This window comes from Electrona antarctica (genome assembly GCF_951216825.1).
Source record: "Electrona antarctica genome assembly, chromosome: 3".
Classification (NCBI taxonomy): Eukaryota; Metazoa; Chordata; class Actinopteri; order Myctophiformes; family Myctophidae; genus Electrona; species Electrona antarctica.
Window position 1 is genome coordinate 1,482,615 of NC_136808.1, and position 27,680 is coordinate 1,510,294.

At 43.2% G+C, this 27,680-nt stretch overlaps 2 protein-coding genes across 4 annotated transcripts; one reads left to right on the forward strand and one right to left on the reverse strand.

Annotated features, from left to right (window-relative positions):
• Positions 1–2,094: 2,094 nt before the first annotated feature.
• Positions 2,095–9,862, forward strand: LOC306920613 (serine/threonine-protein kinase ULK3-like; the record flags this gene model as incomplete). The annotated part of the gene is made up of 4 exons (XM_079497423.1): positions 2,095–2,157; positions 3,111–3,189; positions 6,173–6,213; positions 9,677–9,862. The coding sequence occupies 4 exons, from the start codon at positions 2,095–2,097 to the stop codon at positions 9,860–9,862; spliced, it is 369 nt and encodes a 122-aa protein (XP_079353549.1).
• A 1,351-nt stretch (positions 9,863–11,213) lies between these two features.
• Positions 11,214–27,502, reverse strand: LOC306920179 (ectoderm-neural cortex protein 1-like). 3 transcript variants are annotated; one of them, XM_079496846.1, is made up of 15 exons: positions 27,339–27,502; positions 26,019–26,088; positions 23,460–23,676; positions 23,144–23,278; positions 22,637–22,828; positions 20,446–20,589; positions 19,766–19,934; positions 19,090–19,242; positions 18,531–18,587; positions 17,014–17,100; positions 16,546–16,713; positions 15,515–15,586; positions 13,136–13,312; positions 12,051–12,225; positions 11,214–11,961 (listed from the first exon to the last, which is right to left on the reverse strand). In XM_079496846.1, the coding sequence occupies exons 2-15, from the start codon at positions 26,051–26,053 to the stop codon at positions 11,733–11,735; spliced, it is 2,010 nt and encodes a 669-aa protein (XP_079352972.1). In that variant the 5' UTR covers positions 26,054–26,088; positions 27,339–27,502; the 3' UTR covers positions 11,214–11,732. The 3 variants fall into 3 exon arrangements, with proteins under 3 accessions (XP_079352972.1, XP_079352970.1, XP_079352971.1); XM_079496844.1 differs by having other exon boundaries at positions 19,051–19,242; XM_079496845.1 differs by having other exon boundaries at positions 19,051–19,242; positions 26,019–26,105.
• Positions 27,503–27,680: the final 178 nt, after the last annotated feature.

Genomic DNA, 27,680 nt, shown 5'->3' on the forward strand with positions numbered 1-27,680 from the left:
GGGGGGGGAGATGTTTCTCATTCCTACCTTCCCACTTCAGCCTTTTGGTGGTGGATTCATGCCATTCGTGGTTGCAGCGCTGGACCGCCTTCTTGTAAATGCCCATGATGTTGGAGTCATCCATGAGCATGTCAGTGGGGTCCTGTGCCTCTGGCTGCTGCTGCTGCTCGACCTGCATGGTGCCGTCATCATCCTCGTCGAAGGGGAGACAGGGCATGTCGTCGTCATGGCCATCATGTTCCTCATCGTCGTTGTAGTACTCATAGTCATGGTAACTAGCCTCGTCGACGATAAGGAAGTCCTCGTCATAGGGCGCCTGGTAGGAAGGGACATATTCACCTTCTTCTTTCTGCTCCTCGGCCCAGTGTGGTGGGGAAGGATCCAGGCGAGCCGTGACAGCGGGTGCTGCGCGTTTAGGCGGGGGTTCCACCGTGGCTCTGACGAGCAGCTGGCGAGGTCTGGCCACTGGAGCGGGAGGAAAATCCTCCGCGGGCTTTGGCTGCCCTGTTGGAGGAAGGTTATTCCCGCTGGCTGGCTGGCGAGTCCTGGTTGTCACTTTAGGCCTCGCTCCCAGAGCCTCGTAGTCGGGGGCGTTGGCAGCCCTGACTTCCAACGCCTGGGAGGAGGTGGCGGTGGCTGGAGCGCGGGTCCGTGGGGCCGGGACAGGATGGCGGTGACGGCCCGAGCTAAACTGTTAGCTAAAAGCTGGTTAGCTTCCCGCTCGAGCGGCAAGTTACCTGTGGAGAAAACTAGTTTCCGAAGCACATCAAACTAATAACTTGCTAGGGAAAAAAGCGTGTAAAAGTTTTTCTTTCTGTTATTCTGTACTTAAGTTCAGTATCCAGGGATGTCGGAGAGTCTCACGGAGCTCGAGGCCTTCTCTTGCCCGATTTTCGAGGCGTTAATCACTCCAAACAAACTTGGCTAAAAGTTCTTGCGGTACCTCTTGGCAGAAGGAAAGCGAATGAGAGCCGGTGACGTAGACGCCCCTTTTAAGCCCTCAGGGTATTGGCGTCTGACGTCACACATCTCCTAAACCCACAGGGCTCATTAAAATGAAGTTCTGCACCTCGGTTTTGCAAGGAAAACCTAGAGCGAAATATTTCGCGAACACAACTTAAAAGAACCACAGGTGTGAGTGCTTGTCACTGATTTGTATCAGCCCACTTATACCTCTATATATGCGTTGCTATATCTAATATACCTGACGAAGGCAACAGAGGCCGAAATGTTGTGTTTTTACCCCGCCTTGGTAAATAAAGTTTTTGGGGAGATTTAAAAACGGTGTGCAGACTTATTCTTCGTTTTTTAATTACAGTAACTGTAATTAGAATGCTGAATCATGATGATCAGGGTGTTTTCAATCTTATTTGGTTATGTTTTATATATACATAAGTTCTGTTTAAGTGGTTATATTCAATATAATATTTTGGTTCATCCATTTGGGGTCTTATTTGATCTTATCTTGAGACATGACAACATCATCAGAATCTGAATACCATACTTTACCGTAAATCACTAATACTATGTGAATTCTTTGTGATGAAAACGGTGTGAACTCTAGCTTCCCTATTCTAGGGTAGAATGTTCAGCGAAAATAGCTGATCTACAAGCTCACAACAGGTACCAACGGGGGGACCGCTGTAAGCTTGCGAATCGGTTATTTTCCGCCAAAATATTTTGTATGGACGAAAAACAGGAGGGGGCCGAGTATATAGAGACCCCTGAGATCTAGTATATACGATGGCCAACTAAGTATATAGGGTTTAAGTGGTTAAGCCTGATTTATACTTAGTCATATAAGCTGACATGGCATCGCATTGTGAGCTTGTAAATCCTGCTACCTTCGGCATGGGACATCGTCGTATAGCGGCGTATATCGTCTCTGTTGGATGGAAACCTTTCAGGATTTAACTAAAAAAAGATGGCACAACTATATTGTACTATACTATACTATTGATACTATATAGTATCAGATGGACAACTTTTGTGTGACACTGTAGTTGTATGACCAAGTAGGGCATTCATTTACAGGAAATTTGCCTGCTTGACAAATGATAAATTAGGCATTATTCTGTCTTGCTGTTTCCAGAAATGTCTGCTGATCATCCACGTCTTCGGGTTGCCCTCCAACTGGCCTCCACCGCCATAGCTAAGGTTAGATTATATGATTATCGCTGGGTGCCACTGGGATACGCACGCACGCGCGTGCGTGCACACACACACACACACACACACACACACACACACACACACACACACACACACACACACACACACACACACACACACACACACACACACACACAGGTTTGTATTACTATGATTGTGAGGACATCAACATTTTAGGACACAGTTTTATCAACAATACTTTTACATGATATATTCTTTTGCCATTTTTAACCATGCCCTAAAGCCGGAAAATAGCAGATCTACGTTGTGAGCAGCTTGTAGATCAGCTATTTTCCGGTGGAGTTAAGCGCACAACTTAGAAGTATAAATCAGGCATAAATGTTCAACCATAAAACGTGAGTTTCTTGTGAGGACCAGGAAAATAGTTCTCACAACAACGTGTTTCCCATATTCTACTATACTTGTGGGGACATTTGCTCCCCACAAGTACAGTAACACACATGCGCAAGCACACATACGCACACACGTCAGAGGCAGGGCTAAGATTAAAAAGAAAAACAGCACAAGAAGACACATACCAGGACACAAAAACGCATCCCCTGCTTGTAGTTTCCCATCTGAACTGCATATTTTTAGATGGCTGGTGAACCAAATGTAAACATATAGTTTGTGTGTTGTTTGGTTGCTCTGTTATTATGTTGGCCATGTTCTCTTTCACATAACTCACTGCATCCGCTGTCAACACACTTTATTGCACAGATAGAAATAATATTTGCATTAGTGTCAGAAAAATAAAAACGTCAGCCAATACAAATGCATTTAGATTTTTATCAGTTTCAATTATATATGTGTAATGATTAAATATTGTTTAGTGCAAAATCAGGATCCTGGTGGCTAATAATCAGTTGAGAAACACTCTGTTGCGTGTGGTTGAATTTCAGCATGTTTTTCCCTAACGTTCCTGTGTTTCATTCCAGGAGCAAAGTGGACTGGATGAGAATGATGCACTGGACCTCTACCAGCAGTGTCTAGGAGAACTATTGCTAGCCCTCGCAGGTACAAAGACTAAAATTATTATTATGTTTAAGTTAATTATTTGACTGATTTCAGTCATTTGGATTCCATAGAAGTCAGCATGGGTCTTCTATCTATGGAAGTATGTCACACACCGAAAATAGGCTATCTACAAGCTTACAGTGTAAGTCGTAAGAAAAAACCCTAATAGATGGATATTTCATAAAAGCAGAGCCTCAATCTGCAATTTCTTCAACTGGTTGACTGCATGGCTGCCAAAACAGTGTGTGATGAGTTTCACATTCATATTAACCACTGAACAACTCCAATGAATCACAACTTAATTCCTAATTACCTTATTGCACAACAATTATATATAAATAGCCGATATGACCCCCTGTGAGCTTGTAGATCTGTCATTTTCACAATTACTTTTACTACAATTACTACAATTTATGCCTATAATGACATCCCCAAAATAGGCACATCATGTTGAAAGTTGTTAAGTGCCTGATTAAAGGTCACATCGGAACTAGTCGCTGACGGAGGAAGCTGCGTCTAGCATGATTTATCCCATCACACGATGGCGTCCGTAGAATACATGCAAAGACCAATATCGCCCTGCCCTCCTGGCTTCCCTCCCCCGAACACGGTCCGATTGTGTTCGCATAGACGCCCGACAAAGCCAGATGCATCGTGGTGGATTCGAAGTCGAACCCACAACCTCAGTGGTGGTGGCCTGGGCAGGGACATTTACCACTGCGTCACCCGAACACTTTTGGGGTTATTTTAATGTCTACCGTACTCAGTGTCTTTTGTGAGAACCCCAGACAGTTTGTAAGTTGCTTTATTCAGTATTTAGATATTTGATATTCATTTTATCAGACACTTCCTTATCCTTCCTATACAAACCCATTGTAACTTCACACAAATGTAACCATGATAGATTCGTCAAAAATACTCATCCTTCCTTGGTTCTGACTGATATTGTGCTTCTAATGCAATTACTTTTTTCAGTTATTTTTGAGTGGTGCAACCACTCCCTTACGGAGCTATGTGTGTGGCTGGGTGGCTGGCTGGGTGGGTGCCTGGGTATGAGCACGAAAATAGCATGGTTGTTTTTCACCGCCTGTGCGCAACCTAACACACACACAAACACACACGCACATATTAACTGTATATACAGTATGATGATTTTGGGTGTGCCAGTACAGTACAGTGTACAGTAGAGGGGGGGTCTGGGTGTTTTGGGGACCCCCCCGCGGACCCCCAGAGACCCCCACATGGTAACTCTCTCATTTCTCTACCGGTTCGGACGTGGGGCGGCTCGCCGGAACCGGGCCGGAACCCTGGCTGTGGTCCTGTGGGCCTGGAACTTCCGGGACCCCCACACAGAGTTGCACCACTCACTTCACACGGTGTGATTTTTTTATAATTTGTTGGGAAATTCTTAAACATTAAAATACAGTAAAAACATTCAAATAATGAAATAAGTCATAAAAACAAACATGGCAGATGGCAGTATGAGACACCAGAACCAAGGTACCATGGTTACACTATCATGTATAGTAGGGGACCGTGATAAAATGTATCAAGCAACTTAAAGTAGACTAACCCCATACAAAATATTGCAGACTGCAGTCCGCAATAAATTAATATAAATTGGGAGTTACACATAGGACCACAATGGAAACAAGTTCCCAGAACCTTTTTGTCCATTTAACTTTAATGCCTTACTGTACCACGTGCGGTTTTAATTTCGAACTAATTAAGTATTCAATAGATCAAAAACACCTTCTGGTTCAACTTTCCTGCATTTGGAATCTGCCATTACTGTGTGTGTGTGTGTGTGTGTGTGTGTGTGTGTGTGTGTGTGTGTGTGTGTGTGTGTGTGTGTGATTTTACACTGACTATGAGATGGGAGTTGAATGTATGTGTGCTTGTATTAGAGAGAGCCTGGCCAATGGCTGTCATTGTTATTAGAGATGGTGATGATGTTTAAATGATGGTTCCCTCTCTCCTCTCAGTCAGTCAGTCTGTCTGTCTGGTTGTTGTTTTTTTGGAGGGGGGGTTAGAAAAAGAGAGACCGAGAGTGGGATGGTATGAGAGTGAGTCTCTTCAATAATGACAGAGCGTGAAAGAATGAGGGAGAGAAGACTGAAAGATACATACAGTGACAGGCAGACTCAAAGTCATGTGAGAGAGAGAGAGCGAGAGAGCATTCTCTTGACTGCACTGCAGCCTGGCGCCTATTAGCTCCGGCTCCGTCATGACCTCATGCGGGAGAGATGGTCCTAATGGAAGACGTTCGCTGGAGCCATCCATCCAGATGTGGCTCAGAGCCTGTGGATGAGTCCTTGTGCCAGCAGCCTGTGTGTGGTATCAAGAGCCCTGCCATCTGGTTCCCATTCACGGAGCACAGTTCATTTCTCTGTTATTACACACTGGAAACAAATAAAAACTATTATCTCTGTAGAGAAGTGCTCCAATCATTCTGCATTCCCTGTGCGACCCCCCCCCCCCCCCCCCCCCCCCCCCCCACGATCAGGGGGCCGAGTCTATCTCTGTTCGGGACAGCACACAACACCGGAGTGTGTGTGTGTGGGGGAGTTGGGGGCTTTGTTTGGCCACCGGTGGGTCTTTTGTTGCGTGGCTTCCCAACATGCTTTGCTTTGCTACAAGAAAACCCCAACCTCTCTCTCTCTCTCTCTCGCTCTCTCTCTCTCTCTCTCTGCTCCAGGATGGCAGCCTAATTGATAAAAGACTGGCCCAGTTTAGAGCGATTTCCTCTCCCTCACGGAGCCCCCTGGTCGACTCGACACGCTAGCAAAACCCCAAACCCAGCTCTGTAAATTACCTCTCCTTGTGCAAACACAATGATTGGGTAGCCCAATGATCCATCTCTGTTTCTCTCTCTCTCTGTTCTCTCCCCTCCCCTCTCCTCCCCCTCCCCTCCAATCTCTCTCTGTCTGCGTCCCCTCATTATTCTCCATACCCTTGTTCTGTCTGTGTGTCTGTGCGCCAGCCGAGCCGCAGGGCCGCAGGAGAGAGCTGCTCCATGGCGAGGTGAGTGGGCGGGTGAGGGTGGGTGGGGAGGCCTTCTGCCTGAGTGCCCACTGTACCAAGAACGTCCATGTAATTTATGTCCTTGTCCTCCAAGCCCCCGGGAGCAGTGGTGGAAGAACTACTCACATTTCTATAGAAATACTCTGTTCCAAGTAAAAGTGCTGCGTTCTGAATTTACTTGAGTAAAAAGTACAAAGGTACTGGCATCAAAACTTGGAAGTACCAAACGTGAAAGTTCTCATTATGCAGAATGTCCCATTTCAAGTTTTCAAATGTATAAAATGTTTAACTCTTTGAGAGTTTCAAGGATTTCTATATAGTTTGTAGACTTCTCTATGGCAGAATGGCGTTTTTGAATGATTTATTGAAAATTCTCTGTTGTGAATGTGTGACAACGAAAGACCTTCAGAGAAAGCTTGACTTGTCTGCTTCCAGGAAAAAAATGAACTGAGTTGATAAAATATTTAGTTCTTGTGTTGGAAGCCATTTAAAAGAGCCTGCATTTACACTGTTTTCCGTTTCTAGGACAACCAAAAAAAGTTATGCCCGGTTGAAGTTTTATTTTCTAAATAACTTTTTTTCTGCTGGGCGTACATAGCCATGCAATATCTCATTTTAAAGGGTGAGTTGTCTAGTTCAATTAAAATAAAATGTTTCTCACATGTACCACTGTAGATATTTTGCCATCTATAAATAGCATGGTCAGTCATGATCAATCTGACCTATCCAGCTAAAAGTCCCCATAGCTCTGAAATTGGAACATCATATAAACTCAATTCTTTTTTGGGGTAAAATTAGACATTCTAACGCACATTTTGATATATACCATGTTTACATAGTCTTACCAGTACCTTGTCTATTCATGCATGTATCTCAAAAACCTGTTATGAAGAAACACAGTTTTGATAAAAAACACATCCAAGGACATTGTTTTGATATGACTTGGTGCCCATGATATGTATCAAAATATAGACTTGAATGTATACTGTATTATAAAAAAGAAATTGAGTTATTACCATCTACCGTTACAGAGTAAATCACAGTTGAAACTTGCTTAGTCATATACAATAAACCTCACAATAGTGAACAAAATAGTCATGACAGGTCTAACTCATTGTAAAAGCGTCTTTTATTTTTTACGACTACTAACATAATAAAATGATAAATATTACAGAAAATAAATAGGCCTACATACAAAACAGTTACTCCTCCCCTAGCTCTGATCCATAGCTCTAAATGCGCATTTAGAGCTATGGATCAGAGCTACTCCTCCCAAATGTCCCCAAACCCAGTCCTTGACGGTGTGTGTGTGTGTGTGAGTTAACCTGACTCCGCCAGATGGGGCAGCAGAGAGTACACTGTGTTCCCCCCTCCTGCTCCCATCTGGGAACTCTGAGGCAGACTTGATGCCCGGCCACAAAACGGCCTGGCCAATCAGCAGCAGCTTCTAGCAACTTCTAGCAGCAGCTTCTAGCTTCTAGCTGCTGCTGATTGGCCAGGCCGTTTTGTGGCCGGGCATCAAGTCTGCCTGAGAGTTCCCAGATGGGAGCAGGAGGGGGGAACGCAGTGTACTCTCTGCTGCCCCATCTGGCGGAGTCAGGTTATGTGTGAGTAGGCTAAATAAAAAAAACACCCAAAAACTGCCCCCCCCCCCTGAAATGAATGAATGAATGAATCCGGTTCAGTGTCGGAGAACGCCATCGCAGTCTTGACTCTTCATCCTCCTCCTCCTCCTCCTCATCTGATGCCAGTTCTAAATATATAAAAAGAAATAAACATTTTAGCTGTAGTCAGTGCACGCTACTATTACATGGCGTTTTACCCGGCTGCTGGCGATCAAATGATTTTATTGTGCAGTGTCTTTGTGGGCCGAGTCGTGGCATGAAAAATACAAATAGATGCTTGTATAAGTAGTATCACGATAAAATAATATGGCGACGTTAGAATGAAACACCAATGAGTGATCGCTGGTAATGTAGCTAGCTGCCCAGGGTATATCCAGCACCATTGCGTCGCAATCATCCAGCAACATTGGTACTGGCTATTGCCCGGGCTTGTGGCCCGGCCAATAGCCAGTACCATTTGTGCAGCGTTTGTTAGCAACTACTACTAGCCAACAGCCAGTGGAATGTGGTGACGCGATGGTGCTGGATATACGCTGGGCAGCTACATTACGCACGATCAGTCATTGTCATGCTAACGTCGCCATATTATTTTATCGTGATACTAATTATACAAAGATCTATTTGTATGCCACGATGCCACGATTCGGCCCACAAAGACACAGTACAATACATTCATTTGATCAGATGTTTTTGTTAGCTACGTCGATCACCTATAGTACCGACCCTTGTTATATATTCTCCGACTATGCCTGTCACGATGACTAAACCAGTTAGATCTATCCATATATGGTTCTACCACATCTATCTGATATCAGCACTAGGTCGGCTCGGGCCAAATATAGGGATCGTCTTACTAGACATGTCATATTAGGGCATTTTCGAATACAATAAAATTACCTTTTAGCGAAGGCATCAGCCTTGGTGGTAACTCCGGTGGGGAGAAGAAAAAACATTGCACACGTGTAATCCGCGAGGGTGGATGTTGCAGCCCGGCCAACGGTCTGGGACTGGAGAATGCCACTGGACACGGATGGATCATTTTTCAGATTGTTTTTTTTGCGGCGACTGCAAACCTGGCTGAAAAACTCTTCCTCCAGTTCCCACCTCGGAGGAGTCAACCAACGCCCCTGTTCACTGTTGGCTGGGCGTCAGTTTCCAATAGGAAAGCATACACGTGTGTCACGTGACACGGGAATTCTGGGAAATGTAGTTGATATTTATGCTCGATACTCTATACAGAGGTGCGGACCGAATTAATTTATTGGTATTAATAAAAAAAGAGAACTACGGAAAATCACGTACAAGTCAGACAGAACTAATGCAAAACTCCACGTGTTTTCCAGTAGTAATCTGTCTAAGGGTTAAAATAAAACACAAAATTAGCAGATCTGTTGCGACTTGCAACGCGTCATGAGCTTGTAGATCATCTATTTTCAAATAGTATATATGGGCTGACGTGGTTAATCAGTTTGGAGAATTACAGTACATTTCAAGCACAACTCAATACAAAACTGTTAACTGTGGACGACACCATAAAGCACTAGACTTGTTTACAATAGGGTCCACCATTTTCAATCCACCATAACATTTAGAGACGTACGTTACGGATAGCCTTAGATTAAGACTCTCGAGTCGTAGCTTATAACATAATAAGTATAATAACAAGTGTTTTCCTTTTTGGAAAGGGATGTAAATACGTTTCCCTTATAGACGTGTAATAATTGCCAATTTAGCCTTGGAGCCAGACTATCATATATGTATTTAGCCAAAGGCAAGGCTAAATTTACTATGTAATAATGTGATGCAATCAGTAAAGAAGATCTACCCTTTTCCGACAGCGATTTTGCCTTAACCTCGCGTCACCAGGCTTTCCACCTCGGAGGAAAATGCTGCCTGAATTACGAGTCACAACAACCGATAGGTCACAGATGTCAGCGTGCCACCGCTTGCCAGGAAGGCCCATGATAGTACTACCCCAGTCAGTCACTCTCACCTGCGTTCCTCGGCTTCTCCCTCGGCTGTGATCTCCATGGATGTGTCCTAAAGGTCCTACTCCTAATCCTTCCTTCCTTCCTTCAGCTCGGGGGGGAACCGAACAACGATCTCCAGCTTCCCCCCTGACGAAGATATGATCCAATTGTATTAGCGTCAGGACGATGGACTCGGGTCCCAAAAAACAATGAGCTCCATGAGACTCACTCCACAGCTCACACTGTTACGCCGACATGATGATATCTCTTCTGTCACATTCAAAACAGTGGAGGAGGAGGAGGAGGGGCTATGGGGGGCGTACTACCCATGTACTACCGCATGACTTGGCCTGCATCAGCTAAATGGGCGGGGCTGACGCTCTAAATCACTGGGTCTCAAACAGTGGGCCGGGACCCCATTTGTGGGTCGCGGACAAATAAATAAATCATGAATTAAAAACAAATGCAATGATTTCAAGTAATTTCATGAATAAAAAAAGAAAAATCTAAGAAATTCGATACTTTTGAAAACAAATGGTAGTAGAAATAGAAGTAGTGAAAGTAGCCTAAATAGCCATCTACAAGCTGCAGTGCGAACTGCAAAGCACGCATTGTGAGCTTACATTTTATGAATTTATGAACAGTAGCGAAAGTAGCAGATCTATAATGCTCACAATGCTGCTAGAAGTTACTCGTTGTGCACTTGGGTCTCTTGGCTCTTTTGGGTCTTGACTCTTGAGCTAAAAAGTAACTGGGTTAGAATGCCCATGCGTCTTGTTGTGTTTATGTGAGACTTGAATGGGAAACTAATGAGTTTAAAACCCCAGACACAAATACCTTGGATGATGCTGCCATCTGCTGTTCCAAATATGATTCTGCACCACACCACACCACACCATACTAGCTAATATCTTGTATAGCCTACTATTATACATGCATTATTACATTACATTATTAATATTTTATTTGTATTATTAATATTATTACCACCACCCTTTAATGCTGGAGCTGGCGAAAACTTCTGATTAAAAAGTGAGGATAAAAAATAAAAATTGAGGACAGAACAGTGAGGACGCCAAAAGTGATTGGCCGCAATGTGATGATGTATGATGAATGGAGGCTCTCACCATAATGGACTATGTATGAACTGTGTGAAAAGTATAATTGCTCTTCACCTGCCATCGTCTACAGTTCATCAGTGTCTGCCCAGATTGTAATCATTGATATACATAGATAGGCTATGTCATAATGTTTCAATAATGTGCCAACAAGCTGCTAGATCTTTTTTGTTCACCATTGTGGTGAGTGTTGTTTTACCGTCACAATATCATAGCACATGTTCTGTAGTTGCCAGAGAGACAGATGATATACCATCACTGAAATTGATTCATTGAGATGAGTTTTTGTTTTATTTTTGTATTTCTTTAAAACGTAACAACATTTTAACCAATAAACTCTATGAAGGTTGCACTGGTACATGCACATTGTGTGCTATATATCATTACAAAAATGTTATCAAAAGACACCTTTTTTATTTTATAAATCCTGTACCCCATAACTACCATGAGCAACATGGTATATCAAGTATACACAATACTTAACACATTGTACTTATACTCCTGTGCGTGTGTATAATAATAGACAAAAATAAAACACCCTCGGTAGCTAATTACCGTAATACACATTTTTACACACATAACGTGTGTCCCTCGATGTCTCAAAACATAAATATAAGTTCACAGCTAGACAAAAGAAACAAACAGGAAAGCATGTATTATCTATACAGTGCATAACCTACAAAGACATCACATTAGGCATGTGAAGCTATTGTGCAAGACACTTCCAGGGTTTGATTTGCTACAGTGCTCACCTCATATACACAGTATATGGCATCTTTTGCACCCATGAACGCATTTACTGGTCATTAATCGGAGTAGTAGGAACCGGAATCGTCTTCGTCAGACTCATGTGGATTAGGGTAAGGTACGTCATTTACATCTGTACTCCGCCAGAGAGAGACACAGCTGAAAAAGCTGCGACCTTTAGGTTCCGGCCCTGTTCTTTTATATGGGTAACTGGACCGTTGGGTGCGATAGTCGGGGAGCTCCCATGTGTCCGTCTGGTCACAGTACTCTTGGACGGCAAGGAGATCGCTAAACAAAGACAGAACCAATAGCAATGAGAGAAATGTTTGGTGGTGAACAGACACTTTATTTCCAGGTTATAGTAAATTGTCTCTTACTCGGCATAATCACCCAACCCGCCTAGTACGTAGATCTTTCCAGCCATCGCAATCACACCAGAATAGCAGCATGAACGCCACATCGACGCACACATGGTCCACTGGTTTGTCGTTGGGTCATAGCACTCCACCTTGTTCGTGATCTGAACACCAAATGTATCTAACAGCTTACCACCTGTTAGATAAAGAGGAATTAACACCCCGAACGCCCAGGGTTATTTAATCCATTAAATCATAGCGCCCGCAGCCCAGCCATTTATAGCAGCGGAGCACATTTAGCGACGGACCGGATGCTATCACGGATGTGGCTGAAGTAGCTTGATGTAACCAAAACCCTCTCGATCCGATCGACAACAACTGGAGGTATGATCAATTCTAACGTGACTAGCGATGGGACCGCGATGGGCCGTCTAACACATACGTTTTTCTTAGAATTGGACGGAATGATTTAGATCAAGAGTTATTCACGTTTTAAGATTTTCGATCTCGTCGGCTAAAATGAGGGGGAACATTTTCGATGACGTCCCACCGGAAAATAACATTGAATGTTGCGCAACAGACGCTCCCAGCCTGTGGAGCGATGCGATCGGTTTTGATATCAATAATCTCCGTCCTTTTGATCAATCTCCGTCCTGAGTGCTGGGCGTTACTAATCGATTGAACGGAGAACTCTGTCCTTCCCGCTCAGGGTATTAACCAGATATAGTCAGGGAATATAATACGCAAAACGTCCACAAACGGCCATGATTGATGATTGATTGAAAATTGTATTAACAGTCTGTAGATCAACATATCAACGAAAGTACAGGTCAATACAAAAACAGCGGTTTTGAGAGGCCAAGTAGTAGCCTAGCCAGTTTGTTTTGGGATGTATGGAGCCCTTTGAGGTGCTGTGGTACCATGAGTCAAAAAGAAAACTTGTAAGAAAAACTCCTGTTAGAGTCTTCAAATTATTTTTGCTGACCAGTGAGTAGATCATGTACAGCCACTTGTGATGACCTCATCACATTTGTGATGACGGCTATGGCCACTGCTGTGGCCTAAACAGAGAGTTTAAGACAAGTGGTTAAGAACAGGTATGATACCTATAACGTAGATCTTTCCATTGAGGGTGCAGGCAGCTGAAGCAGAACGTGGAACCTGCATAGCAGCCACTTCTGTCCATTCTGCTGTTTTGGGGTTGTACTTGTAGGCAGGGACGTATGTGGCACAGGGGACCTGTGCCACATACGACCTACGACCTAAATACGTCCACATACGACCTAAAAAAAAAAAAAAAATACAAGATGTGTTTCACCATGTTAATGATTTTTTTCAGACCTCTAGTTCTAGGAAACACAGAATGGGGGGGGGCTTTATTATTTCCACACAACAGCTCTAAGGTATATTAATGACATAGTAAAATGTTGAAAATGAGTGGAATGCCCCTTTAAGTAGCAGCTCACAGTTATTCTGTCGCTCCTGTCCCATATGCCATGCAGCCTTTCAAGACCTTTTCATATTCCAGTGTGGTTCAGTCACTCCTCTTGCCCAGGTATGACATGAGGGCATCTCCAAACTCCTGTGCTGTATTCATCCTCCTCTTCCCACTGGGCAGTGCCATCTGGATTCGGAAGATAGGCAAACTGAACCTCCAACTTCATCCTCTGCCACTTTGCATTGTTGATCATCCACAAAGAACTACTCAACCTCCCCACTGTCAGTGAAGGGGCCACCTCTGGACTTCAGTGTGTCCAGCTTGTCTAGTCTCTTCCTATCCTTTCTTTGAGCCATCTCTTGTTTCTCAAATGTAGTCTTCATGAGTTTACTCCAGTTTAGTTCGACCTCCCTTTTTGCTTGGGCTGCTGCCTTGAAACCTCTGAAGGACGGAATCTGTCCAGCCCTAAACCCCTGGCTCTTCTGCAAAATGAATGACCTGCTGACTGCGTTTAATGTGCATAGCTTCTTCAGTCTGTAGTCCACCTTGCCACATTGTCTCTCCATTCCAATGTTGTGCACAGGGGTTTCATCTATCTTGCATGCCTGTTCGCTGACAGGATAGTCCATTGGGAAGGTCTCCTCATCAATGCCATAGTCCCTCCTCTGCCTGGCCAGGACAGTCTGCAGGTGGGGCTGCATGAGATTGGTCAGCTTCTTCACTTCCTCCAAGTGTTCAGCAGCCATGTCTGACACCGAGTTCAGGACCTCCTCTGTGTATGTCTTCTTTACAATACTGACAAGCTAGTAGAACTCCCTGAGCTGAGTATGGGTAGCATATTTCTCTATGGTTCTGCCATAGAAGGGCTGGCAGGCAAACACCACAAGGACCACCTTGAGGTAGAGAGCTCCATCACTTCTCTGACGAGGCAGGCCAGGCGGTTGTTTATGAGTGTTTATGTAAAGGTTCTGGAACAGGACCTCTGTCAGATGGCCAAAGTGGTAGGTTAGGACTGCTGCTGCCCTGGAGAGCCACCCAAACCTGCTGTCTTTGTAGGCAAACACACACTATACCTGCCTTTGCTCAAAGAAGCGGTTCCAGGGTTTGTGGGCATACTCAGGAGCCACCAACTTGAGGCACAGGTCCAGTGCCTGTCCAGCCACACTGGCATTCTTGCTGTCTACATCCAGATCCACCATGAAACTCTTTAGCACTTGCTCCACCTTCATATTACCTTATTCATGGCACTGCTAAAGCCCAGTGTAGGTGCCACAAAAGATCTGCCCTGCTGATGTTTCCAAGTTGTACATCTCTGCCAGCAGCTTTGAAAACCCTTTGTTGTGCTCTGTACTCAGTCATAATGTGTATCTACAATCTATCTCTATACACATCCTCTACACTGACTCCTCTGACCGACGCCAGTATTTTGAACGCATATACACTTGCATTGCTATATATCTCCATGGATTGGTAAGATAGGCAGAGGAAATGGGTTCTCCTGTCCTGACCCACATGTAGCTCTTGCACCATAAACTGGCCTACACCTTTATCCTTTCTAAGATTTCATTTTATTTTTTAATAAAAGCATTTCATGCTAGGTACCAACTCCCAATACAAAATATCTCCCAAATGACCCAATGCACCATCACTGAAATGGGTGTAATCATTTTCCAATATTTGTATTTTTAGGCCATTTATCCCTGTGTGTTTTCATCATCATCATCATCTACTAGACCTGTGCCCATCTGCCACCGGCCTACTTGGGAACGATGCAAGTTGAGAACAATGGAAATCAGGAATGCATACCCCGCCCCAATATGCAATACCGTTGTCATGGCACCCAATTTTAACTCTCCGTCTTTAAACTTTATGGAATAATATCAATAATGCATTTGAAGAGCCTAGGCAAGGCACCATCAGAAATGCTTTGTTTTTTAGAGAAAGTATTATATTATTGTTGTAGGTAGGTCCAGTTTTTGGAAAAAGCTAAAAACGAAAGAAAAAAAAACGTGGTGTAGAAGGAACCCACAAAAAAAGGTCACCCCACCTTGGTTGTCACCAATACGTCTCTGCTTGTAGCATTGCAATTTGGCCGTGTCTGTGTCAGGGGAACCAGCACCTAGGAACCAGGAGGACACAGGCCAAATCATTATGCATTGTCAACAGGAGAACTATGAATATGTAATAATAACAATAATCATTGTCAACAGGGATGTCACAATTACAAATTTAAGTGGATGATTAATTATTGTCACACAAATAATTGCAATTAACAATTGAATTGTGAATGTCAAATGACCGACAAATCTTTTTTTTTAATGATTTATCTTCCCCCCAAGCTTTTTTATTTAACTACATTGCAAAAGTAGCATTACTTTTCATGTAAAATTACTTAATTTCTGTGCAACAACTGTAAACATGCTTTCATGTTTAAACCTAGCTCGAGTTAACATTTCTTATTTTCTTTGATGGCATCTTAGGATAGATGTAGACCTATTTGACAGTGCAGAAACATAATTGCCTTCCTTGATGTATTAACGACCATCACCTGTGTCACAGACACATACAGCTCCCCTCTGCAGGCCTCTACTACTGAAAGTGACTGCATAGAGTCATTTCTCTCCAAAAGCACGTGAATATGATGGAATATAATTACAGCTCACATTTCATTTATTTATAATGTCCGTGCCATTTCTGCCTGGCTTCAGCTGTTCTGTAGAGCCCATTGACAATTGAATGGTGGTCGTAGCAAAAGTGGAAAGAGAAATATTCTCAAAGTGGATGGGAGGCGATTATTGCGACCATGTAGTTTTCTTGCTCTTGGCTTCACTGGGAGTTGAACGGTGGATCACAGGTTAGCCAAGAGGGCCATCTAATGTAAAAACCTGAAATAGCTCAAACTTGCCGTCCATGGCAGTGAATGTCTGAGTTTTTTAACATATTCTGTGCCAATCACAGATGTACGTGTTTTTTTCTGTTTTCCATTTTTAGATGGCACTCCTTGTTAACCTATGACACACCGTTCGAGTCCCAATTAAAAACAGGTGAACCTGCAAGGTGCATAAATGTGTCCCATACCAAAAACGTAGATCAGTCCATCCAGTGCGACCACAACAGGGTTGGAACAGCGTGGCATGTCCTGATTGAGCTGCCAGGTGTTGGTGCGGGGGTCGTAGCGCTCCGCAAAGCACCCACTGCAGCCCTGGCCACCCACTGCCCACAGATAGCCATCCAGCACCACCAGGCCTATGGACCATAGGGCTAGGTTAACATTACTCAGAAATTAATCTTGAATATTGTCTATAAAATTGGCCCCGATATCGAATATATCTGATGATGATGATGAATCCCCACAGAAAATGACTCATTGTACGTATTGTATTGTGGAAGAGGCTGCTTGAATCCAATAAAATGTTTTGTTTGTTTGTTTTTACAACTTGATACATTGGTTTTCGTACTTTATCGAAGATAAGTTATCCCGTATATTCAAGGAATATTCAATAATCAAATATTCATTTACGAGCCCTAATGGACAATCAGTCTTACCGAAGTCACAGCGTGCCTCATTCATGGAAGCCATCATGGTCCATGAGTCATCATGTGAAGGGTCGTAGCGCCACAACTTCTTACTGACTAGATAGATAGATAGATAGAATACTTTATTGGCAGTTTAAGAAAATTACAGAAAATGACATCATTTTAAAAAACGCCAAATGGACTTAGACACAAAAAAGCCTTCGCTTGTTTCCATTGTGGTCCACTTTGAAACATGAAACTATACACAAACATACTGTACAAACAAAAACAACCATGGAACATATAATAAATAATCCTTATATATAAGGCTGGGAGCTATATACATAGGACAAGAGGTACCCTGAGAGAATAGTCCAGAGCATGGGAGATGGGCTATCCAGGGTCGGAAGCTAACTATGACCAGTTAGTGTGTAGATGGAGCCATGATTTCAGGTCTTTCCTAAATCTTGCAATAGAATTTAGGGATTTCAGGGCTGGAGGGAGTGCATTCCACAGAGTAGTGGCTGCGTAGTAAAAAGCATTTTTTCCCTTGAGTGTCCTGAAACTGGGGGGAACTAGATCATATGGACTTCCTCTGGTTGAGTACCTGTGAGCATCCCTCACTCTGGGCAGGTAGCCCAGCAGGTACTTAGGAACAGAGGCATCTAGGATCTTGAAGACCAGACACAATGAGAGCTGAGATACTCTCTCCTCCACTCTTAGCCATCCCAGGCTACTAAAGTGGGCAGAGGTAAGATGAGACCTGGGGTTCAATTTTAGTAGTAACCTCACAAGCTTGTTTTGGGAGGTCTGCAGCTTTGTTTTCAATAGCTTGGAGATACCTCTGTACCATGAAGTACAAGCATAGTCAAAGTGGCACTGGATGAGGGCACCGGCCAAGATCCTCATAGCACTGCTGTTGACATAAGGGGATATCCTGCCCAAGAAACGAGTTCTCTGGTTGACCTTTGAGATCACTTTCATTGCCATTTTTTCACCCGTGAGTTTGTTATCTAGTATACAACCCAAGTAAGTGACCTCTTCCCTATTTGTGACCACACTGTCACCCACTCTAACTGTGAAGCCCGGGGACTTGTTGAGGTTATGACTTGAACCAAACAGAATAGACTCAGTTTTCCCAAGGTGCAGTGACAATTTGTTGTCGGAGAGCCAAAGACAGATGCTACCGAGCTCTGTGCTGAGTACTCTCTCGACCTGCGACTTATCTTTGTCCGAGACCAGGAGAGCTGAGTCGTCTGCGAACAAGAACAGATTGCATTTACATGCCGAGTTCATGTCGTTTACATAAATTAGAAACAGTAGAGGCCCTAGGATGCTCCCTTGGGGGACCCCACACTCTACTGGGAGGGAAGTAGACAGGGTACCATTCACATCGACCACCTGTTTCCTTCCCTCAAGGTAAGATCTCACCCAGTTTAACGATGGGCCATCAAAACCGATTGCCTTCAGCTTGTTTAGCAGTATGGAGTGGTTCACAGTGTCAAAAGCCTTTTGAAGGTCCAGCATGACCATGCCGCAGTACTTGCCTGCGGCAAGATTGACTGAACGATGTAGTTGTCCCCCGGCCACATACAAAGCAGTGCCTATGGTGGGAGAAGAGCAAAATTAACACGGCTTATGCCTTGATTGTTAAAGAAATGCACATTTTCAGACCTCAAGATAGATTGCCATTAAAGATAATATGCAGACCAGGGCTCACTTGAAAAACTTTGAATGCGTTCGTGCCCCCCCCCCCCCCCCCCCCATCTGACAGCGTATCTTACCGATTGCACCGTGAACAATGTCACAATTCTTTGCATTGCACTGATAGTACTGGTTACTCTGTTTGACAATGGCACTTTTCTGTTTTGTGAGGACAAACATGTTTTGTCTGCATCGTGCAGGAGGATATTTGTGTAGGTGTAAACCTTTGTAAACTGTTCCGTATCGAGGGTAGCCTTGGCCTCAGCCCTGAATCGCTAGCCACGCCCATTCAAAATGAAGTGAAATGAAATGAAAATGCAGTGTCGGGCTATATCGAGGGTGCTTCTTATTGTCATTTCTTACTGTTGTATTGCTGTATCTGACCCTGATGATCCTCCTCACCTAACACAGCCAGACCATGCATGTTCACTTCGAATGGCAGACGGGTCAGACTCTTGTAGATTGGTGCATTGGTGTCGCAATGCCCGGGATCCAAACACTCAACGCAGTCAAGCAGCTTGCCGACCCTCTGACCTCCCACCATCACAATCACCTCTTGAAATACAGAGAGAGTGAACATAGACACAACATGTTGTAATACAGAGAGAGTGAACATAGACACAACATGTTTTAATACAGAGAGAGAGAGAGAACATACAGTAGACACATCTTTTAATTCAGAGAAGAGGGGGGGAGAGAGAATAAAAACTTTTTGTATGTACACATGACATGTTACTGTAGGGCAGCAGTGTACAGTTGGAGGCCATCGATATTGTCCTTTTCTTTTTGCTGAGGTTTGCGTGATCTGCGCAAAAGGACAGTTAACCCATTTTGGGCGGGAACCCCTTTTGGTGTTTTAAACATTGTTATAATTTAGCTATTGGAAAATAGCAGATCTACAAGCTCATAGCGCGCCACTCGGTGGCGCGCTACGAGCTTGTAGGTCTGCTATTTTTGAAAAATCGTGAAAATATTTATTTCAGAAAACTGGAGGATTTAGAAGGATTTTAAAAAATGTTGAGGTCAGGCCTAAATGGGTCAAATGATAAGGGACAATATCGGTGGCACCCAACTGTACCTTTGGTCCTACGTGGGTGTACTGCTTCACTGTAGGGCAGGTGATGCTGCTCCATGGCCTCAGAGATGAGCCTCTGGCAGCACGGGGATTCTTTCACCACCTCCAGAGACTCCATCGCATCGTGGAGGTACGAGGGACTGATCAGAGGAAGACGGATCAGCTCTAGGAACTTCAAGAACAAAAACTCATTTTTATACTAGTGTAAAAACTGGACATTGGGCGAAGACAACATTTCAAATCTCTACATCTGCCTCAAGACAGAGTCTTTACGTCTGTACGTACATAAACGTACACCTATTTTTGGAGGAACGTACGTACGGCAACATCGTGAACGTGATATCTCAGGTATGCCTTGAGGGAATTCCATGACATCTGGCAGGTTATTTATTAATTATTTATAATTTAATTTATTTACTTTACACATGCATATGGGTATAACGATATATTTTAACTGCATCGGAGAATGTTGTTTTGATCACATTCCAAAGCCAATAACTTGATGACAGACTCAATGGCCTACTGGAGACTCCGCTGGTCAAATTATTTAGGCTTAGGAATGCGTCAACAACTAAACACATCTCCACAAATTCAAGGCTTCACGCCGTGGGGTGTGTAATTGATAGAAAATAAGTCACTTAGTCTTTGCAGTAAATCAGGTGAAACATTGAGAAGTGACTGACCTTCTCAAAGTGCTGACTGCGTGTAGGACACTTATTGATCCACAACATGGCCGCCTCAAATACGGCCTCCTCTTTAGGAACGTTGAGATCTTCATCGGAGAGAATCTTTGTCACCTTATCCACCGGGAGAGAGGGGAACTCCTCCTAGAAACAGAAACACACACTAGATTAGTTTACAGTGCACTGTTGCGATGAAAACAGAGCTGTGCCAGAAGGAAAAGCTCTCGGTCTACTGAGCAATCTTCGTTCCTACTCTCACAATCTCTTGAGAAAACTAGTGTTGACTCATCTTTACAAGTGGCTCTTATTTTGAAGAGGAAGTCAGTTTCACTTGTAACAAAGCTGCGGATGTGGATTAAACACTTTTTGCCAAAGTTAATATATTCAGTTATTTACGATATGAAAACGATACATCTGTGACTTATAAAATGTACACTTTGAAAATGTGTTAATTCTTTCTTTCCCAAGTCTGTATATATACGTACGTCGACGCTAGGTGGCGTCATATCCCAAGTCCGTATATATACGTACCCCAACGTGGACTCTGTCTATATAATGGTTGATGCCTACAGAGGCCTTTAACATTGGTCCGGTTCCCATAACAACACCCCACCGTTCCAACTATGGGATTGCATATATATTCTCAGTGGAGAGCAGTGGAAGGGAAGATTTTCAAACATTCATAACTCTTCTTCTAAAATCGCTGTCCATGGTGGATTTTCTGCCATCCACATTTCGGATTTAATTTATGCCTTTTTTACCGCGATGCTGGCGCCATGTCAAAGCTTCTGACGAGAGGTAAGGAGCTTGCGTGTGTTCCAATGCTGCGGTGCTGTCTGTAGTGAGTGTGTGTGTGTGGGGGGGGGGGGAGGGGCGGGCAAACACCGTCTATTTAAAGTGAATGTATGCTCTGGCGTATGGAGCTGGTGTTTATGCTAACAGCTAGTAGCAAAAAAATGAGTTAAACATGGAAAATCCACAGCATTGGTTGAGTAGTTCATTTTATCTGCACTGAGAGTTCATGTGCAATCAATCGCATGCTGGCTAAAGTAACGTTGTGGCAGAGTAGAGACTATCGCTGCAGAATTCATTGAGGAAAAGATCGAGATCTTGATTCAGTACCTACGCAATCTCATTTCTGAATTTGAGCAAGAATCATGCTAGCCTGGCTAATAAGCCAGACTCAAATCACACTGTCGTGTGGTATTTGAGTCTGGAGATGCTGTGTATGGATCTTGTTTCCCGGGGGGGCGGGTTCAAACATTTTCTCTTTGACGCAATTGGTCAGAGCTACTGTCAGTCAAAGGTCTCAAGCATTGAACGTCACTGACTGTACCAAAGCCCGCCCATATTGCATACCGTGTCCCCATTGGCCACACCAGTTCTCTGGTGTAGGAAATGGGCGTACAATTGAGCCTCTCCAGACCGTAATCCGCCGGCAGGCAATTTGTTTTTGCCAACGGCTGATTCGGTCTGGCTTATTAGCCCGGCTAGAATCATGCAGCACTAGTTGGCTGTCCAATTCATTGCAGTTGCTCTTTATGTTTTTGCTACAAGAGAGAGACTTTAAGAGAGGTATAAGTCAAGTACTCTTTGATGTTGTCTGTCTAAAGCCACAGTAGTTTGCTACATTTGGAATGTAGTAATATTTTCATGGGGGGAAAAAAGGGAATGTTGCAGTGTATAGTTTTAGTCGACTAAATAGGCCTATGTGGGCTCAACTGGGGAAATCTCGAAAGAACGGCTAAAAACCGAGTGAAATGTCAACGGCCTATGCACCCTAGAGGAGCAAAGGGCTTAAGTCAAGTAAGTCAAATAGGCCTATGAGATTTTAGTCGACTAAATCTACAGTTGCTTTCGTAGACTGAAATGTATTTTGACGGGCCTTGATGCCGTCGTAATGGAAGATTTTACACTGAAAATAGCTGATCTACAAGCTCACAACGCGCTGCAGTGGGGCGCATTGTGAGCTTGTAGATCTGCTATTTCCAGCATGCAACCAAGTGTAAAATGGCTTGTGTCTTTTACTTATACTGGATCTCTTGACGAAATTGTCAATATGTATAGTCTTCGTTTGAAGTCATCATAGATTAGTTTTCATTTAGTTTCCATTTATTTTGTCAGTGATAAAAGGTAGTCGACGGAAGAAAAAACAAATCATATCAACACTGCAACAAACAACTTCTCTGACCTGCATGTAGACATCTCCGAAGTGGTGGATGATGTAATGCATGCTGGATGTCTCCAAGTCCTCTAAGGAATGGGCCTCAGCAAAGCTGTTAATGCCTAAACAGTTGTTGTTGTCTATGTGACGTCGCATGTAATAACAGCACCGCTCTTGGACAGCCTTCACATCCAGCATGTGTGCTGCTGCTAGCACGTCCTAGATAAAAGAAACAACTTCATTAGATAGAGAGAGAGAGAGAGAGAGAGATAGATAGATAGATAGATAGATAGATAGATAGATAGATAGATAGATAGATAGATAGATAGATAGATAGATAGATAGATAGATAGATAGATAGATAAAATGGTAAATGGTGCATTTATATAGTGCCTTTATCCAAGGTGCTTTACATTCACCCATTCACACACACATTCATACACTGATAGCGGCGGAAGCCATGCAAGGTACCAACCAGCACATCGGGAGCATGTGTGTGTGTGTGTGTGTGTGTGTGTGTGTTCATTACTTCACCTGCACATGTTCTTTGGGGATGGCCACCTCTGATGTGTATGCATAGGTCAGCAACAGGTCCAGGATGTGAGCTTCTACTCCATGGACGTTAACCCTGTCCTGTCTGGACTCCAACATGCCACATGTAAACATGGCCTGTGGAGGACGAAAAGGTGAACGCCGGGTTGTCTTACAGTAGGTCTCTAAATGTACATTGTGTCAATAATAAATTAATTGATGAGTTGTTATAGCACGGTCTTCAGTTCACATGAAAGCCAAAGTCATTCCATTAACAGCACCAGGTCATTAAATGTTCACATGGAACGTTGAGGTTTACCTGAAAGTAGGAGCTAAATGATGCGAGCACAGCTCTATGACAGGGGAACTCCTGTCCCCCACAGCACAGAACCACATCACACAACTCTCTATTGAGCCGAAGACGGTTCAGGCCTTTTAGGACCGTGTCGGGATGCTTCTTGGTCTCCTCCACAAGCACACAGCTCTCCTTGACTCTCTCTCTCTCCCACTGTCTCTCTCGCTCCTCCTCAGACTGCCTGTACGTGTACGAGCAGATGGAATAAATGATTACACAGTGTTTGTGTGTTATTCCTATGAATTGAATATGACTATGGAAACAATAGGCTTTCTTGGGTTTTAGATAATCTTAGTGGACCTGGTATTGAACTGTACTTTCCTGTGCTTTTCTCTGCAAACTGTTAAAAAAAGTAATTGATTTATTGATTGATTGATTGATTGATTGATTGATTTGATTCATTATTCTTTTAGATAATCGCAATGGAAGTGGGGAAATAAAGAACATGGTTCCAGGGGGGTCACCAGCAAAATGTGTAAATATAGCATCAAAATCAGTTTAACCCTGTAGTGTACATTGACCATTTGATATAGAATCGAAGAACAAGCTCACAATGCGTTGTTGTGAGCTTCTAGATAAGATTGTTTTTCTGAAAACAAATTTGAATGCTTATGGAATATTGCTTATGTAATATTGTCCCTGGCAAAAACCTATTTTCAGATGGGGGTCCGTGGGGGTCCTTGATATGAAAATATTTGAGAACCACTAGTTTAAATGTATTTACTATCTTGCTGAAACTTAATGTATTGCCAAAATGTAAATCTACTTTACATTTCAAATTAAGATTCATGATAACCTTTGATTTATTGAATACTTTATTAACTCTTTTCCCCAAGTCCGTACGTACGTCGACGCTAGGTGGCGTCATATCCCAGGTCCCAGGTATATACATACCCCAACGTATACTCCATCTATATAATGGTCCTACGGAAGCTTTTAACATTGGTCCGGTTCCTATAGCAACGCCCCACCGTTCCAACTATGGGATTGAAAATATATTCACAGTGCAAAGCAGTTGAAAGGAGGATTTTCAAGCCTCCATGAATCGGATTCTAGGATCGCTGTCCTTGGTGGATTTTCTGCCATCCACATTTTGGATTTAATTTGTACCACGGTCCGCGGCGCTGCCGCCATGTAAAAGCTTCTGACGAAAGCTAAAGACTGTGTGCGTGTTCCAATGATACTAGAGTGTGTGTAGCGAGTGTGTGGTGGGTGGGGGGGGGGGGCGTGCAAACTCAGACAAGTGAACGCGTATGCTGGCACTGGGAACTGGGGTTTATGCTAACAGCTTGCGGGAGATATAGAGTTAACAGTTTGCAAAAGGAAAAAAAGCACAGGAAAGTCACTTCAATACAAGGTCTGATAATGCCGATGAGACATTTTGGCCGTTATCGATATCCGATATAATTAATTGCTGTTATGGCCGATGATAACCGGTATTACCAATGTCGATATGATCTCATTCTGTATTAAAAATATATACTAATTTTGTCCATGTAACAGGTTATCTGCAATGCAGGCTTAGGCAAGTCAGATGTAACTTTAATACCGTATATTTAATATTGTGAGCTTGTAGATCTGTTCAAGCTGTTACTTTGGGCTTGTTTATCTGTAAAGACAATCGATTGATTAATCGAACCGATGCCGATTAATCAAATAACTAGAATCGGCCGATACCGACGTGTTTGCCGATTAATCTCCCATCACTAATTAAAACCATATTGGTTAATTGCCGATCTGGTCCCACCTGGGTCCAGACTCCAGCCCTATAGAGCGTCGCAGTCCCACCCCCTCGAGAGACCCGGAAATTAAATCCCTGTTCATTTTCCTCAGACTTTTCAGAAAGTATTTATTTAAAGACGTTCACGCCGCGGACAAAGCCAACTCTTGCCGTGACAAATCATGACAACAAACACAATTTTTCGGGCTGAACAAATAATTAGAAAGAAGAAGAAAACGGCAGGTTACAACACTTTTTTTGTTGTTTTTCTTCTTAGTAATTATTTGTTTGGTCCAAAATATTGTGTTTGTTGTCATGATTTGTCACGACAAGAGTTGGCTTTGTACGACGCTTATAAGGTCTTTAAATAAATACGTTTTGAAATGTCTATGGGAAAAATGCATTGGGAATCATTTCCTGGGCCTGGCGTCGTCATGAAAGGGGGCGGGACTGCGACGCTCTATATATAATGAGTTTGTTGTTTAGTGTCTTGTTAGCCCTGATGGAAACATGATGGTTTAATAAAGATTCTTCTCCTCATTTAAATATTGAGTGCCCAGATCACCGGTTTCCATTGGGGTTATATATTAACCTGACAAATTAAAAGAAAAATAAATCTGTCTCCGCCGGTAATCAAATTAATGGCTGTGGAATGCCACAAAAACCAAATTGGAATTTCAAATTTCCATACTTTTTTCCAGACACATTTTGGACCCATTGGGTCGATCATCGGGCAAGCTGCGGACGACAAAACGAGGTGTCAGAGCGAAAAAGTGATCGGTTCTGTGTCTAGAGGGACTTACAGGAGCTGCATGCGTGAGGAGCTGCATGACGTCATGTTGTAGTTTCCGGTTGTCACCTTATCACCTAAAACTGGAGCATGAATAAGCCTTAAGGGGACAGCATAAGAAGGTATCACTGACTGCCGACCGGGCAGGGACCAGGAGCCTCCCCCTGAGCCTCCTGCCCAGGAAAACAGAACAGCAGTAATAGTTTTGGAAACAAAAAATATCCATACAATATTTTTCATTCCCCATACTTTAAGACCTGGAAAAGTATGAAATGAAATTGCATACTTTTCCATACTTAACATACAGTAGCATACGCACTTTGAAAAAAAAATCACACCCATGTGAAGTTTGATTGATTGATTGATTGAAATATGTAACAGTTTGCAGAATTACAGTACATTTCAAGCACAAACTCAATACAAAGGCTGTTAACTGTGAGTGGACGACCCAATTAAGCATTACACTTGTTTACAAGAGGGTCCACCATGTTCAATTCATCAAAACATTTAGAGACGTACAAATAGACACTTCTATATAGTCAAAGAACAGAACAGATCATGAATTCATCATAAAGGAGGTAAAAAGGGAAAAGAAACATATAGTGAGGGGAAAAGGGGGGGGGGCGGTGGGGGGCGATTCAGATTTTACGGGGCCAGTTTCGAATTGCAGCCGTCCGTAGGTGAGCGGTGAGTGGTGCATCTCCGTATTGGGGTCCCCGGGGGGGTCCACGGAAGCACAAATCTAAATTATGCAAAATTACTAATTATGGATAATTATAAGTAATAATTAGGTATACAATAAATAAGCGTTCACGTTCAACAACGGAACTCAACCGTTTTGTTTTTTTTGCACTTGCTCCATTTTACTCCCTTACATCTACATAAACGTTCAGATTTCAAATATAAAGTGCTCACCCCAGAGCCATGGATGTTACATTTCTGCTCGGGTGGGTAAAAGTATCCGTGTCTTCCTTATTGTTCATTAAAAAGCTCTTTAATCAGCTCGGCGGCCATTGTATCAATGTTTCGTCATACGCGTTCAACTACTCACCCCTATCGGTTGGGGGGTGTATTGCATGGCTGAAAAATGTTCTGAAACCATTTTCAGAACATTTTTGCCGTTCTGATTAAAATGCTTTTTTTATTGAACAATAGATACGGATAATTATACCCACCCGAGGACTTATGTAACATCCGTGGCTCTGGGATGAGCACTTTATATTTGATATATAAACGTTTATGTAGATGGAAGGGACGGGTTGTAAATTGTTAATGGAGAAAGTGAAAAGAGAAGTAAACCATGGCTATCACATTAAAACAACCTCAACCATACCTCTGTGTCTTTCAACCAGATATGAATGAATGAGTGCAGTAGTCCTGGAACCCAGAAGTCTTCTTTAACACTGAAATGTGTGTTATTTATTTAGAACTATTAAAACTAACTTTCTGCTCCTCGCGCTTCGTCTTCAAAGTGAGTGTTGTTGTGTGCAACCACTAAACGTGTCCGTCTGAAAACACACGCTAGTATAGAAGGAGACAGGTTGTAACAGTCAGTGTGCAGTACACCACCCAGTGGCACCAACGGGCACTGCATACTGACTGTTACAACTTCCGCGTAAACCTCAAGGACACGTTCATTGTTGCCATGGTAACCTCGCGTGACCAGGCATTTCTC